The sequence below is a fragment of the Liolophura sinensis genome, unplaced genomic scaffold, assembly GCF_032854445.1.
Source record: "Liolophura sinensis isolate JHLJ2023 unplaced genomic scaffold, CUHK_Ljap_v2 scaffold_44, whole genome shotgun sequence".
Classification (NCBI taxonomy): Eukaryota; Metazoa; Mollusca; class Polyplacophora; order Chitonida; family Chitonidae; genus Liolophura; species Liolophura sinensis.
This window is the reverse complement of record NW_027017983.1, coordinates 32,425-47,777: the sequence shown is the minus strand read 5'-3', so window position 1 is coordinate 47,777 and position 15,353 is coordinate 32,425. Positions and strand designations below refer to the sequence as shown.

The 15,353-nt window shown below is 40.9% G+C and overlaps 1 protein-coding gene across 1 annotated transcript; it reads left to right on the top strand.

Moving 5' to 3' along the window:
• Positions 1-7,402: 7,402 nt before the first annotated feature.
• LOC135481408 (uncharacterized protein K02A2.6-like) lies at positions 7,403-9,274 on the top strand. Its single transcript, XM_064761235.1, has one exon. The coding sequence runs from the start codon at positions 7,403-7,405 to the stop codon at positions 9,272-9,274; it is 1,872 nt and encodes a 623-aa protein (XP_064617305.1).
• The last annotated feature ends 6,079 nt before the right edge of the window (positions 9,275-15,353 follow it).

The window sequence follows — 15,353 nt, the reverse complement described above, 5'->3', positions numbered from 1 at the left end:
AATTAATTACAGACATGTTTTGTTTCTTAAAACCAACAAATTACTTTTAGGTATACAATGCGGTTTTCGACGAGGTAGATCTACTATGGATCACCTTGTTAGATTTGAAACCTTTGTTCATGAAGGTCTCATAAATAATGAACATGTGGTATAGATGTTTTTCGACTTTGAAAAGGCTTATGGCAAATATGGAAATATGGTTTTTAAACAGACCTCGTGGACGAAGGCCGTTTACCAATATTTATGCCAGAATTTTTATCTCATCGTCAGTTGAAGTTGCGGGTAAAATCCACCCTTTCTGACTCTCGTCAGCAGGAAATGGGTTTGTCCTAAGGCGGCATTCTGTGCTTTACTTTGTTCAGCATTAATACTATCAAACGTCAAATGCTCGAGAAATAGGCAACTGGAAACGATTTTAGATTTTCAACGTCTGAATCTGTCCGTAAGCATTTTTGTCATAGAAACTTTATCTTGACCCTTAACGCAAGATTCAGCTCGAGTCTAGCACCGATTGGGGTGCCAACCGCTCTGTGTTACTCAGTCTATATCGCTTTCTCCAGAGGTTTAAATTGGACTATGGGTCTATGATTTACGGTTCCGAAAGGAAGTCGTATATAAAAATGTTGGATCCTGTTCGTCACCAAGGTTTGAGAATGAGCCTTTGTGCTTTTAGAACCTCACCCATAGAAAGTTTACACGCAGAGAATGAATGATTATCGCTTAACGCTCAATCGGCAATATTTCAGCAATAGCGTGGAAAGAACAAGGTGAAAACACGAGACGGTTAAGGTTTTCAACATGATAGTAAGAGCATCAAAAATTAAACAAAAAGTTCAGGCCTTTTTAAAATCAGATAAGAAAAAAAAACAAAATTCGAAAACCAGCATATCTAAACAATAGTATACCTTTTTATCTACAAATATTTACAATTAAAATTTATATTTTATGATATAGGCCAATGACCTTCAAATAGTTTATGACAACATCGCCAGCGATGCTGTCAAATAAATCATATATAGAGTTGACTCTATAGAGAATCTTTGCCGAACATGGTAGACGTGGAGACTAATGAGCCTTCTTTATATAACCGTCGTATTCAACTCAGCCTTCAGTATGCTAAAAGGCTTAATGCTAAAAAGTTTGCTCATCCAGCAAACTCATTCACACAGCCAAAGGTGACGAATATATTTAAAAGTGCTCGATCGAATATCAGTATACGGAATTTTAAATTTTGATATGGATTTACTAAGGGCAGCCTTTTGCCTCCATGTCTACTACTGTGTTCCCAGTCGTAATTAGTTTTCTACATAACTCTAACTATTATTTCAAGAATTAATGGATTTTTCAATTTATTAGTCTGTATTGCCAAAAGGCAGGAGAGAGAGAGTCACTACATACCACTGGTCTGTGGGCGTGACACATGAGAAAGCCAGGAGTATAGCCCACGCCCCAGCACAAAAGCTAGAAGATGAAGGTGGAAGGCGAAGAGAAGAGACCCACTGTTCTGACCCATTAGTGTATATAACTTTATAATCCGTAAATTAGCCTTAATTTCAGAAAACATTTGCTGAATTATAAGTGGGTTTGTGTTGGATTTGTTATGTTCTCGTAGATCAAATAGGAATTTAGGTTGTTGAAGAAGTCAGGGAGGAGACTCCGGAAATGATACTGGAGCTATATCCTCTAGCTTCATGTCAGCTTCCACATTATAGCCCCGAACACGAACACCAAAAAAGAGATTTTGCTACGACAGCTATTATATTAATCTACCAAAACAAAAAACAAAAAAAAAAGACTGAAAACACAGTCATAGGCAGGGTTTCCCGACCGAGCTTTAAGCTCGTTAGCCTCAACGTGTAAAATTTCTATTGGTGAGATTGTAAAAGTACCAAGGCTGAGCCTCAAACCTTGGTGATGGACCGGATCCAACAGTTTAATATTTGCTTGCGGAACCGTAAATCATGGACCCATAGTCCAATTTTGATCAACCAGAGAACGCTATTAGTTTATCCGTCTACGACTGTGTTTCCATGGATACCAATATGACTTGATATCCAACAGAAAATAAAATCTTTTCATGTTTTAATTAGTTTTCTCTGTTTGGCTAAAATCTCAAGAATAATTGGATTTTAAAATTTAGTATTCTGAAATGCCAAAGGCAAGACAGCGAGGCACTGTATATCACTGCCTTCTGGAAACGTATAATAAGGCCAGAAGTATAACCCTGGCTTCTGCAGAGAAGATAGAAAATGAAGGTGAAAGAGGAAGAGCAATGACGCACTGTTCTAAGACAGCCGCAGCCGCAACAATCCTTTGACCTATCGTAATATATAAAAATTTGTAATCCGGATAATTAGGTGTCAGCAATACTTTGCAGAATGATAAGAGCATTTCTATGTGATTTTTTTTATGTTTTACTTTTGGATGTTGAATTTGTCGAGGTCTTAAGTATAGTTTTATCACCAGTTCGTAAAACACGCTCATTAAATTTTAAAATAGGATCGTCTGCTGCATTGAGAGTCTCTGGAGAGACATCAGCCTCAAAAAACATGTCAAATGCTATCCAGTCTTCGATATCGAACTTTCACCGAGCTATATGTTTAAAAGGAATTAGAAGTAATATGCTCTAGGGTTATAGGAAAATGGTCACTACCACAAAGATCGTCATGCATCTTCCAAGAAAAATCAAGAAGTGATGGATCTGTAGTAGGGAGACCCATAGCAGAATAAGCACCATTACCCGGATGTAACTAGGTATTGGAACCATCATTGAAATAACACAATTCATCCTTTATTAGAAGTCTTCTGCTATCTTGCCGTTATTACTTATGTTATTACTGGGCAATTTAATTTTCTCCTTCTGGTTTATGCAAATTTCTTTACAATATGAGGTGGAAAAATTAATATATCATCTCCATCTCTCAAAAGCTGAACTTTGGCTTTATTGTTTTTGCCCTTAAGTTCCAGACCTTACGCATTGGTGTTTCTGACGTAATGTCTGAAACAAAGTAACGCCAACAAGATTGCCTCTTGGACTTGAGTAATCGACGAGCTTTAGCTCTAAAATTACAAACCTGGTTTTAATTAGTGTCAGCAGGACAATGCTTAAATCTGCGTTTAGCCTTTTTTCCGGTCCTTCATGGCTTTACGACAGTCACTGTTGTTACAGGGGTTACCTTTGGATTTGTCCAGGTCTTAAGTATAGTTTTATCGGCAGCTCGTAAAACAATCTCAGTAAATTTTTAATATAGGATCATCTGCTGCATTGAGAGTCTCAGGAGTGATATCAGCCTCGTAGAACATCTCAAATGCAATCCAATCTGCGTTATCGAATTTTCAACAAGCTACAAGTTTTAAAGATTTACTAGTGATATGCTCTAGAATAATAGGAAAATGGTCAGTATCACAGAAATCGTCATGCACGTTCTAAGAAAATTCAAGGAGAAGTGATGGATCTGTTATAGTGAGATCGATAGCAGAATAAGCGCTATTACCCGGATGTAAATAGATATTGGAATCATCATTGAAATAACACAGTTCCTCCTTAGATAAGAAGTCTTCTACTATCTTGCCCTTATTACTTATGTTATTACTGCCCCCAAGGGGGTGATGGTCATTAAAATGTCCCAGTATTATAAACGGTTTAGGTAATTGTTCTTTTAGACTATGTAACTGAAAAGCTGACAAAGAAGTGTTCGGAGGTATATACACCGAAAATAATGTGACTGTTTCAGATAATGAAACACGAACGGCCACAGCCTGAAGCTCCGTATGGAGAGCAACAGGGCTGTGGATAATATTGTTATTTATGAATAACGAAGAGCCGCCTGCAGCTCGCTCTACTACATCACAATAAGTGTTATAAAGTGAATAATTTTTATCTTTGTCAGAAGTCTTTAGGTGAGTTTCCTGAAGACACAGGGCAACAGGATTGAATGATTGAACCAGATGTGTTATTTCATTAAAGTTTCATAACAGTTCCTCGTTTCATAAGAAGTCTTTCACTATCTTGCATTTATTATTTATGTTATTACTGCCCCGTGGGGGGGGGGATGGGAATTAAAATCTCCCATCATTATAAAAGGTTTTGGCAATTGTTCTTTTGAATTTTGCAACTGGAAAGCTGACAAAGAAATATTCGAAGGAATATACACTGAACATAATGTGATTGTTTCAGATAATGAAACACGAACGGCCACAGCCTGAAGCTGTGTATCCAAGGAAACAGGACTGTGAATAATATTGTTATTGATGAAGATAGAAAAGACGCCTGTTGCTTGTTCGTCTTTACTTGAGTAAGTACTCTATAATGAATAATTTTAAGAGTTATTTTATCTTTGTATGATGTTTTTAAATGAGTTTCCTGAAGATAAAGGACAGTAGAATTAATTAAATGATTAAACTGTGTTATTTCAAAAAACATTACCTGAAGATCTCAACAAATCCACTGTATAACTGTGTGGTATACAGACATTATGGAGGGAGGCGTATAGGAGATTTATCTTTGTTTGGACCGAGGACGACTCTTCCTTGGAGATCGGCTGTTAGATATGCCTGGTGCGGGTGATGTATCCAGCACATCCGCATCCGATGTCGAAGGATCAATGTCCTCCAACGATCCAAACTTATTCAAAGTTTGGACAGGATCCCTATTGGCCTTAGAGGGACGCTCTGTATGGTCACTAGGTTTATTATCATTATTTTGATGTTTATTTTTGGCATTTTTATCTTTAGAGGCTTTGGGATCAGGTTTGTGAGTTTGTTCGATACTATTTACTGGTTTTATTTTTTGTAGTCTGGGTTGAGCAAGAATTAAGCGCAGGTTGAGTCGAAAATTGCACAGCAGTAGAATTAGGTTTGTCGTTAACAAATTGCCAAGCAAATGAAGTTTCAACAGCAATAGCTGTTACTCGTCTGACCACATTGGCAAAGGAAGTCTGCGGAGTAGTATTAGAGGGTGACACTAATTTGCGGGCTTCCTGGTAAGAAAAATTGTTTTTGACTTTATCTTTATTATTTGATTTTCTTTAACGAACAGTGGACAGTCCCTAGAGGAGGCCATGTGATCCCCACCGCAATTGCAGCACTTAACTAAGCTACTGCAGTCAAAACCGTCATAACCCTCACTGCCGCACCGAAAGCAAACCAGTTTATTTTTACATTGATCCTTACCATGACCAATCTTTTGGCAGTCGAAATAATGTGTCGGGTTAGGAATATAAATCCAACCCTATACGGGCCAATATAGATATACGACGAAAGGGAGGTAGTCTTAAAGGGCAACAGGTAATTATTTAGTTTAAGGATGTTACCAGATTTCTTCGTAGTGAAACGTTTAAGTCTGGTGACACCCTGTGATTGCAGTTCTGTGCATATTTCCTCTTCGGATAGGTCAATTATATCTTGATCCCTGTCACGTATTATTCCCTGATAGCTGTTCAGGGAATTGCGAGGGGGTGTACAAATTGGAATGTCTTTTTACGTACATTAACGTCAGAAGCAATAAGGCTTTCTTTAGTTCTACTCTTTATAAAGGTTACCACTCATGCGATGTTACATTATTTATTGAATTACTTGAATTTCTCATTAATAACATCTATGTGAAATTCAGAGATACCATTTACCAACAGTGCATAGGTATTCCAATGGGTACCAGTTGTGCGCCTCATTTGGCAGACCTATATCTGTTTTCAATGATTACGACTATATGCAGAAATTACTAAAAAAGTAATATTTTTAAAGCTCGATCCTTTTCATTTACCAAACGGTATATTGATGATCTACTGGCGTTAAAAAATCCCCATATTACTGAAGCGGTGAAGGAAATCTATCCGCCTTCATTGGATTTAAAGGAGAGAACAGATAGTCCTGATGGTACATCTTATTTGGATCTATATCTGTACAAAGACGGACAAGGTCTCCTTTCACGCCGCCTTTAAGACAAAAGGGATCATTTCAATTTTGATATAGTAAATTATCCTTATTTAGATATCAATATACCAAAGGGTCCTGCATATGGCGTATACATATCTCGCCTTGTAGCATTTGTCAGATCTTGCGTTAATTGTAATGACTTTAATCTGCGTCACAAGTTGCTAGTTCAAAAACTAGTTTGTCAAGGATACTCCATCAAACGCCTTCATTCTAAGTTTCTCAAATTTTACAATGAGTATAACACTCTTGTTGGCAGGTATGGACAGAGCGTTCAGAATCTCTGGCGATCTGCATTGTGATCAACCACACAGATGGCGCTGTTCTCCATATGTACATATCTATCACGTACATGGTATTTAACAACATAGATGGCGCTGGTTGCCCAGTGTAACCGTCTATCTTGTATCTCATGTGTAACATCATACATGGCGCCTCTTGTAGCATGAGATCTTTACATATTAGCGGGAAAGACGTAATCGTCCGTTACTTTTGAATCATAATCTGATCGGATAGGGTCTGTAACGCTCGTCATTTTCAAACTGTATCTAATACCGCTTAACCTGGGGCTAGGGGCCGTAAAGGTAGCCATGCTTATTACATCAGCATGATGCCTTTATGAACAGTTGCAATTAAAGCGCGACTGAGATACTTGTTTAGCTGTTATTTGACCTGGAACTCATTCACGGAATACGAACTTGAACTTTGACATGGAATCCATGCTTGGAATATTCATTGTCTGCCCGGCATCATTGAAAACTGATGACCGCTGTCACGTAATTGGCCTAACGTAAGTCCGTTTCCAATAAGTGTAGTTTTACATACTCCCCTGGTCCGACGTTGCAGGACCCTGCTGTAGGGTTGCGATGTTATCTTCAGTAAAACAGTTGACTTGTTCGAACTATCAGAATTCTGTTCAATTATTCAACTCCCGGAGCACCCAAAGCGAGGAAACATGTTGTCAGAACTGGGATAAGATTCCCGTCCAGTCGTGTGGTAAATTTGAAACTCTGTACCAACGGACATTGGCGTATTTTCTCTGTGCGCTGATCGTACAAGTGGCTCAACTCGCGCGGGAGTGTTGTTTACAGACAGTGAGTGACTTTCAAAACTTGTGAATTTTGAGAATGGACACTGTGAAAATAATCGATTCTGAACATTGCAAACGGAAATAACAGTGGACTCTGTGAACATTAGCTTGATTTTTAGTGTGATTGACTGTTCTCCCCAACGCTGGAGCAAAAAAAGTATGGAAGCCCGTTACGGACATTTGGCCTTTGCACTGTAAGCTGGATTTCTACGATGTCGCGTGTAGGACAATCGAGTTTACTCTGGTGAAGCTCCATGACACTTGTGCTCTATATAGATGTGCTGCATTTTCTACGGAAGCCCAGTATGTGACACACTGACTTGTGTTATTGTAATTCCTGGAAAATGGCGGAAGAACAAGCTAACAATATACACGCTCCTAATGTTGTACATGTCCCTACAAACATTCCACTGCCAACCACTGGGTCTGAAAGGAAACTTGGCGACGAATTGGAAAAAATCCAGACGGATGTGGGACAATTATGAAATCGCAACTAGACTTTGTGATTCGGAAAGTAAATACAGGACTGCTACCCTACTGACTTGTATAGGCGTGGATGCATTGGATATTCTTGATGGTTTAACCTTCACACAGGAAGAGGATAAACAGGATATAGACATTGTACTGCAGAAGTTTGAAACATTTTGTGTCGGAGAGACCAATGAAACTTACGAGAGATACTGCTTTAATCGCCGAGACCAGGAGACATCAGAGACTGTTGACTCGTATGTTGCAGTGCTTCGTACACTTGCAAAGACGTGCAATTATGGACAGCTGGAAGATAGCTTAATAAGAGACAGAATTGTGGTTGGAATTCGTGACAACAATACTCGAAAGGGGTTGTTGCAGGATGCGAGACTGACTTTAAAATCTTGCATTGATGTGTGCAGAGCACATGAATCGGCTTCTCAGCAAATGAAATCTATGGCTTCTGTTGACGAAGTTCACCAGGTAAGAGACAAACATAAGAACAAAACCCAACACAGACAGAAAACGCAGAAGCAACATAAAGGGAAACAGAAGAACCATTCAGAGCTGGAATGTAAATTCTGTGGCAAACGTCATCCTTTTGTTAAGGAAAAATGCCCTGCCTGGGGTAAAGTTTGCTCCCACTGTGATAAACCCAATCACTTTTCGTCCAAATGTCCAAATAAAGGCAAACAGAGACAGCATAAAGTTCATCAAGTGGACACTGATGAGGAATCATCAGATGGGGAAGAGGAATATGTGCTATCCGTAAGTTCAAAAGGAAAACAGACTGACACCAATGGCAAAGGATTTCCAAAACGTATCTTTGCCCGTATGATTCTAAATCGCAAAACTATTGTTTTCCAGTTGGACTGTGGAGCTACGGTCAATATTCTCCCTGAGAATCTCCACGCTGAAATCTACAATGACAGACAACTGAAGAAAGTGGAAAAATCCACAAGAACCCTTGTTATGTTCAATGGAACAGAAACTATACCTGTCGGGAAACGCCGCATTTCAATAAAAAATCCTAAGAATGGGAGGAAATACAGAGTTGAATTTGTCATCGTGAAGGGTGACTACAGACCTCTGTTGGGAGCCAGAGCGGTTCAACAGATGAATCTTATAACAGTAGAGACTGAGAATATTATGCTGCTGTCGCATCAGCACAGTGATGATGTGAAGTCAAGGAAACAGCCTGGTGTTACCATGAATGAAATCAAGTCTTCCTATAGAGATGTTTTTCAAGGAGAAGGAAAACTGGAAGGACTGCTACATCTTGAAGTCGACGACAAAGTGCAACCTGTTAAGTTGCCATGTCGCAAAGTTCCTGTTGCTCTTCAGCCTAAACTGAAAGAAGAGTTAGAGGCTCTGACCAAGAAAGGTATAATTAAGCCAGTCACCGTGCCTACTGACTGGATTTCAGCAATGGTTGTGGTTTCTAAACCCGATGGACGACTTCGTCTGTGTATCGATCCAAAACCTCTGAACTCTGCTCTGAAACGAAACCATTACCCAACCCCCACGATCGATGATCTCCTTCCTGATCTTGCCAATGCTAAATGCTTTAGCCACGCTGACGCGAAGAATGGATTCTGGCACGTTGAGCTCGATGAAGAGAGCAGCCACCTGACCACTTTTGAAACTCCTTGGGGACGGTACCGCTGGCTCCGTATGCCATTTGGTATTTCTACCGCACCGGAAGAATTCCAGCGTAAACTCAACGAAGCACTGGAAGGTCTAGATGGTGTGAAAGTAGCAAGTTTTTGGTGTTGGAGACACTGACCAAGAAGCTGACGAGGATCACGACAGAAAGGTGATTGCCTTCATTGACAGATGTCGTGAGAAGAACATTAAACTGAATTAGAGTAAGTTTCAACTCAAGTGCCGGGAGGTTCCATACCTTAGACACATCTTGTCTTCTTCTGGATTGAAAGCTGATCCTTCTAAAGTGACGGCAATCAAGGATATGCCAGCCCCGACGGATAAGAAAAGTGCACAACGTCTGTTAGGCATGGTCAACTTCCTCCAGAAATTTGCACCAAAACTATCATCGACAACTGCCCCTTTAAGAGAACTTCTCAAAAATGAGAATCACTTTCTCTGGGATGAAGAAGTCCATGGAAAATGTCTTCAGGAAGTGAAGGATATCTTGTCAAGTCCTCCTGTTTTGAGATATTTTGACGACAAAGCTGAAACAGTACTTCAATGCGATGCTTCCCAAGATGGACTGGGAGCATGTCTCATGCAAAATGGCCAGCCGGTGGCCTATGCATCGCGTTCCTTGTCTTCTGCAGAGAAGAATTATGCACAGATTGAGCGAGAAATGCTCGCCATTGTCTTTGGAATTGAACGGTTCGAACAATACGTCTATGGAAGGAAGTCAGGATTGAATCCGACCATAAACCACTGGAATCAATCGTCCGCAAAAGCCTACACAGCGCCCCGAAGAGACTACAACGCATGCTATTGAGGCTGCAGAAGTTTGATTATGAAGTGACCTACAAGAAAGGAACAGAGATGTATCTTGCCGACGCACTCAGTCGCGCATACTTACCATATTCCAAGACAGCTACAAATGAACATGGAGATGTCATGCTAATTGACGACAGGTGTCCAACAGCTATCGAGACAGAATCCATCAATATGGTTGAGTATCTTGCTATCTCTGACCAGCGGATAGAGTTGATCCAAACAGCCACGTCATCGGATCCAACCATGTCAACACTGAAGAGAGTGATACAGGATGGATGGCCAGACAGAAAGGAAGATGCTCCCTTTACAGTACAGCAGTACTTCCCATTCAGAGATGAACTCTCCGTTCAGAATGGAATAGTGTTTAAAGGTGAGAGAGTTATCGTTCCTGTTAGTGCCAGACCAGAAATCTTGCACCGACTCCACTCATCGCACATTGGTCTTCAGTCATGCATTCAACGAGCCAGAGAGCTAGTATACTGGCCGAACATGATAAAGGACATTACCGATTTGTTAAGTAAGTGTGACACGTGCAACGCCTTACAGAACAACCAGCCGCAAGAGACTCTCATCAGCCATGAGATTCCCAGTCGGCCATGGGAAAAAGTGGGTTGTGACCTATTTGAGTTTGATGGCAAGGATTATATGATACTGGCAGACTATTACTCTGACTACTTCGAGATTGATCGATTACATGACAAAACGGCTACTACAGTGATAAAAACGATGAAATCACAGTTTGCCCGTCATGGAATTCCTGTCGAGCTCATGTCAGACAATGGCCCTCCCTATAATTCGACCGAGTTTAAGAAGTTTACCGACAAGTATGAGTTTGAACATATTACTTCTTCCCCACGTTATCCGCAATCAAATGGCAAAGTGGAAAGCGCAGTTAAAACCGTGAAGCAGCTCATGGCCAAATCTCTACATGCCAAAACAGATCCCTTCCTTGCTTTGCTAGAATGGAGAAACATACCAGCAGAAGGAATTGGTAGCTCATCAGTACAGAGATTGTTTGGACGAAGAACAAGGACTCTTCTACCAGCAACCAACGAACTTCTCAAGCCGAAAACTGTTGACAGAGTCACCGATAAACTGGCAAGTAGAAAGCTGAAACAAGCTCGATACTACAATCGTTCCGCTCGTGATCTCGCTGATCTGCAACCTGGAGATGTGGTAAGACTTAAGCCCCACAACAGAGACAAACAGTGGCAGAAAGCAGTTGTTGACAAACAAGTAGACATACGCTCCTACACCATTCACACTGAAGATGGTAGACGGTTCAGAAGAAACCGCCGTGGTCTAAGAACGAAAAAGGAAGACTGCCCAGAGGTAAGAATGCCCGAGGTATATACTCCAGCCCAAGTACCAGAAAAGGAAGATCGCCCCGTGGATACCAGGACAACAAGTCCACCGCGTCAGGAAGTAAACACAGAAACTCCAAGCACCGGGGTTACGCGTACTTCGTATGGACGAGTGGTTCGAAGGCCAGCACGTTTTCAGGACTATATATCTCAGTGAGAAGTTGTATTTTTGACTTTATCGTATCAGTGACTTTGCTACCGGTTGTGTATGCCCTGGACAGTCCCGTGAAGAGTTAATTTCAATTTTCACTCACTATATCATGTTGTTAAATGTTTCTTTTCAGAGGTTCTTCCACATCTTCAATTCAGAGACTGTTGAACATCCAGAACATTGGTTTAAGTCGTCGTGTTTCAAAGAACTGTAATTTCTTTCACAGATGTTCTTTTACTTATTTCATGTTGAAAAGGGGGATGTCACGTAATTGGCCTAACGTAAGTCCGTTTCCAATAAGTATAGTTTTACATACTCCCCTGGTCCGACGTTGCAGGACCCTGCTGTAGGGTTCCGATGTTATCTTCAGTAAAACAGTTGACTTGTTCGAACTATTAGAAGTCTGTTCAATTATTCAACTCCCGGAGCACCCAAAGCGACGAAACAACCGCTTCTCTCTTGCGTGTTGCCGGCTTTATTTCTTTTTTATGTATAATTTCTTACATGCCTTTGTCTTCGGGAGTTAGTGTTAAACGTTGTTGTGGAAATGGATCTTGCGATTATCGACTTGGAACGCCCTTTACGGACTACGAATGGTATAGGAATGTCGGACTTGACACTTATATTTTATTTTTTTGAAAGCTAATAAATGTTTTCATTGTTGTTTCCGGAAACATTCAACGAGAATGTCTCCAGATCATGACTGTTTTACCTTTTCAATGTGACTACCGCGCACTGCAAAGGCTTTTTAAAACAAATGCATGAATTTTGAAGGCCCGCTTTTGTCACTCTGTTGAGAAAACCATGAAAGCCAGCCAACTGTCCTGTCCGTTATCAACCGAGTCCCATAAAACCTCTAATTTCCTTTCTTGTCAGCACTTGAAATCGGCTGAGAGGAAGACCTGGTAGTTACAATAGAGACATTAGAAGAAAGGTTTGAAGAAGACATGGCATATACATAATAAAAGTTCAGCCGATGTGTTCCTCACCCGCCACGGAGTGCGAACAAGGGCGATGTCTGAACCTGGGGATATCCAGCAGGAAAGACACCAAGGACTCCACATGAAGTTTACTAAAATAGATGCCATTGATACGCATACCCAATTCCCTACCACGAGCTGTAGAAGGTAGCCAATCAGAAACGAACTACTTGACTGACCCATGAGCCCGCAAACGAACGTTAAAAAATATCATTTATTCTGTTTTGAATGTTATGGAGAAACTTTCGGTCCACGCAGAGGCAAGACATGACCAAGCCGATTGATCGGACCGGGCCCATCCGACCTCCCGTCTCTCTCCAAGCAAGGGCCAAAGTGACGTGTTAGGTGTGAGGGACCTCGCAAGAACAACACGCCCTCAATCACCAGGATCCCGTCCTCGGAGATTACGGGTCACAACCCACGGCAAACTGGTCGCTTCCCGGCTGTCTCTCACACAACCGAGAAGATTTGAGCCTATAATATTCACCGCGCCATCACGGGACAGCTCTAGGTTAGTCGTCTTTTACGACAAGCTTGCCTAGGGGGCCAAGGTCGTATTTTTATCACCTCGGAACCCCAAGGGGGGGGGGGGGTAATTCAAAGAGATGGAAATCATATTAAAACGAATACATACCTGCTAACATTTAATAAACCATCCCTTCCGTCACCTATGGTTATCGGGTGGGATCTTGTAGTGTAAGGGCTGAGTTGTTTATACCGAAACAAACTGGTCATGAAACCCTTGCGTGACACGCCCAGTTCATCATCACAAACCGATTTAAATCTGCTAACCGGCTACTTTAACCGATTCTACTGTAGTTTTTTATCCGACCACACGTGCAAATCAATGGAAATCCAGTAAATCCGCTGATTCTTAACAGAACGCAACGGTTGACATAATAAATATGGTAAAAATCATGAAATGGATCCACCTGGTGGCCCATTAGTCAGTCCGTCAACGGCCACTAGGAACGTTATTCAAACTTTTTATAAGTTTGGTTCGTTGGAGAACGCTGATCATTCAACCCCGGGTGCAAACGTGAAGGATGCATCATCTTCTTCTGCAGGATTTCCTAGCACATCTATCAGACAACACATGTTGTGAATTTTTCTGGCATGTCTTCCCTAAACCTTTCCACAAATGTTTCAAAACGTAGAAATGAAGTGTTGTTAGACACGGAAGGTGGGTCGAGCAATTGGCCTCTCAACAAAGAACGAAGGAAAACTTGCGTTTAAATTAGATCCGTCTGTATTAAACAAATGTATTGCAAGTTCAGCAGGACAAAATATTTAAAAGTTCAAATCGGGCGATGTTCTAACCGAAGTCTTTCGTAAACAGCAGGCGCTCAATTTAATGTCCATAAATAAAATAGCTGATTTTGTGTGTTGTGTCTCCTTACACAACATCAAATTCTAGTCAGGGAGCGATCCGAGATAGAGATCAGGACTTCGCCGACTTCACCGAGGAACAGATGTGTTCTGAATTAAAATCGCAACGGGTTGTCAAGCGATTTACAACAAAAAATGTCATAATATTATAATACTTCATACTTATTTGCTGACGTTCAACAACACATCTGTTCCTCAGTCGATCTACAGTGTTCGAGTGGATCTGTACATACCAGACCCAACTAGATGCTTTAAATGTGAAAAATTTGGGCACGGCAAGGGCCAGTGTAGAAATCGGTTGGTTTGGTTTTGATGTGCAGAAGAGGGACATGAAGACTTCGACTGTACTAAGACATTAAAATGTTCAAATTGCGGAAATTGGTCCTTTTCTAAAGACTGTTCTCTCTTTATAAAAAAGAAGCCGAATATTACATTAAAAGTGCAAAATAATATTACTTATCACTTAGAAGCACGTCGTCTGACCTTTACCCCAAACACTCCCCTAAAACGTTCATTTGCCAAAGTGGTCAACGGTGTGTCAACATATGTTGGTTTTCAAACACATTTTAATTTGGTCTATCGGTGACAACACAATAAGCCCAACACAATATCTGTGCCAAAATTAGCTGTCAAACCTGATTAAATTAAACCTGTCAACAACACTACGTCTTCGTCTTGCTCTACGCAAACTAATATTGAACAAGAGAACTATAACAATACCTCTTCTCCTGCTGAAAACAATACACCTAAACTTGCACAAAAGGATCTAATCAGCATAGCCGTAAACCCGGTGTTCCTTCTTACCGTCCGTCTAAGGCCACTAGGGACCCTATTCAGACTTCTTTTACGCTTGCATCGTTGGAGGACGTTGGTCCTTCAACATCAGATCCGAATGTGATGGATACATCACTCGCACAAAGGAGACCTAACAGCACATCTCCCTGGAAAGACTGCCATCGGTCCAAACAAAAAAAATAAATCTCAAATACGCCTCCCTCTATAATGTCCTCCTTAGATAAAATTATACAGTGAAAGCTAGATGGAAGTTCGATCAAGCAGACTGGATCGCATTCCAGATGTTCTCCGAGGCTGATATCACTCCAGAGACTCTCAGTGCAGCAGACTATCGTATATTAAAATTTGATGAGCTTGTATTACGAGCTGCGGATTGAACTATACCTAAACCTTGGACAAATCCAAAAGTAAGCCCTGGTGCGACAATAACTGTCGTAAAGCCGTAAAGGACCGGAAAAGGTGTGAAGGCAGATTTAATCATTGTCCTAACGATAATTTAAACTAGGTTTGTAATTTTAGAGCTAAAGCTCGTCGATTACTTAAGTCCAAGAGACGATCTTGATGGCGGAACTTTATTCCGGGCATTACTTTTAAAACATCCCCGTAAGGTTTCCGGGCAGATAAAACAGGACCTCGGCCCTTTAGGCAAGCTTGTGTAAGCTCTCCTGGGTAAGCCCGGTGAATATAATAGGCTCACATCTTCTCCTTTG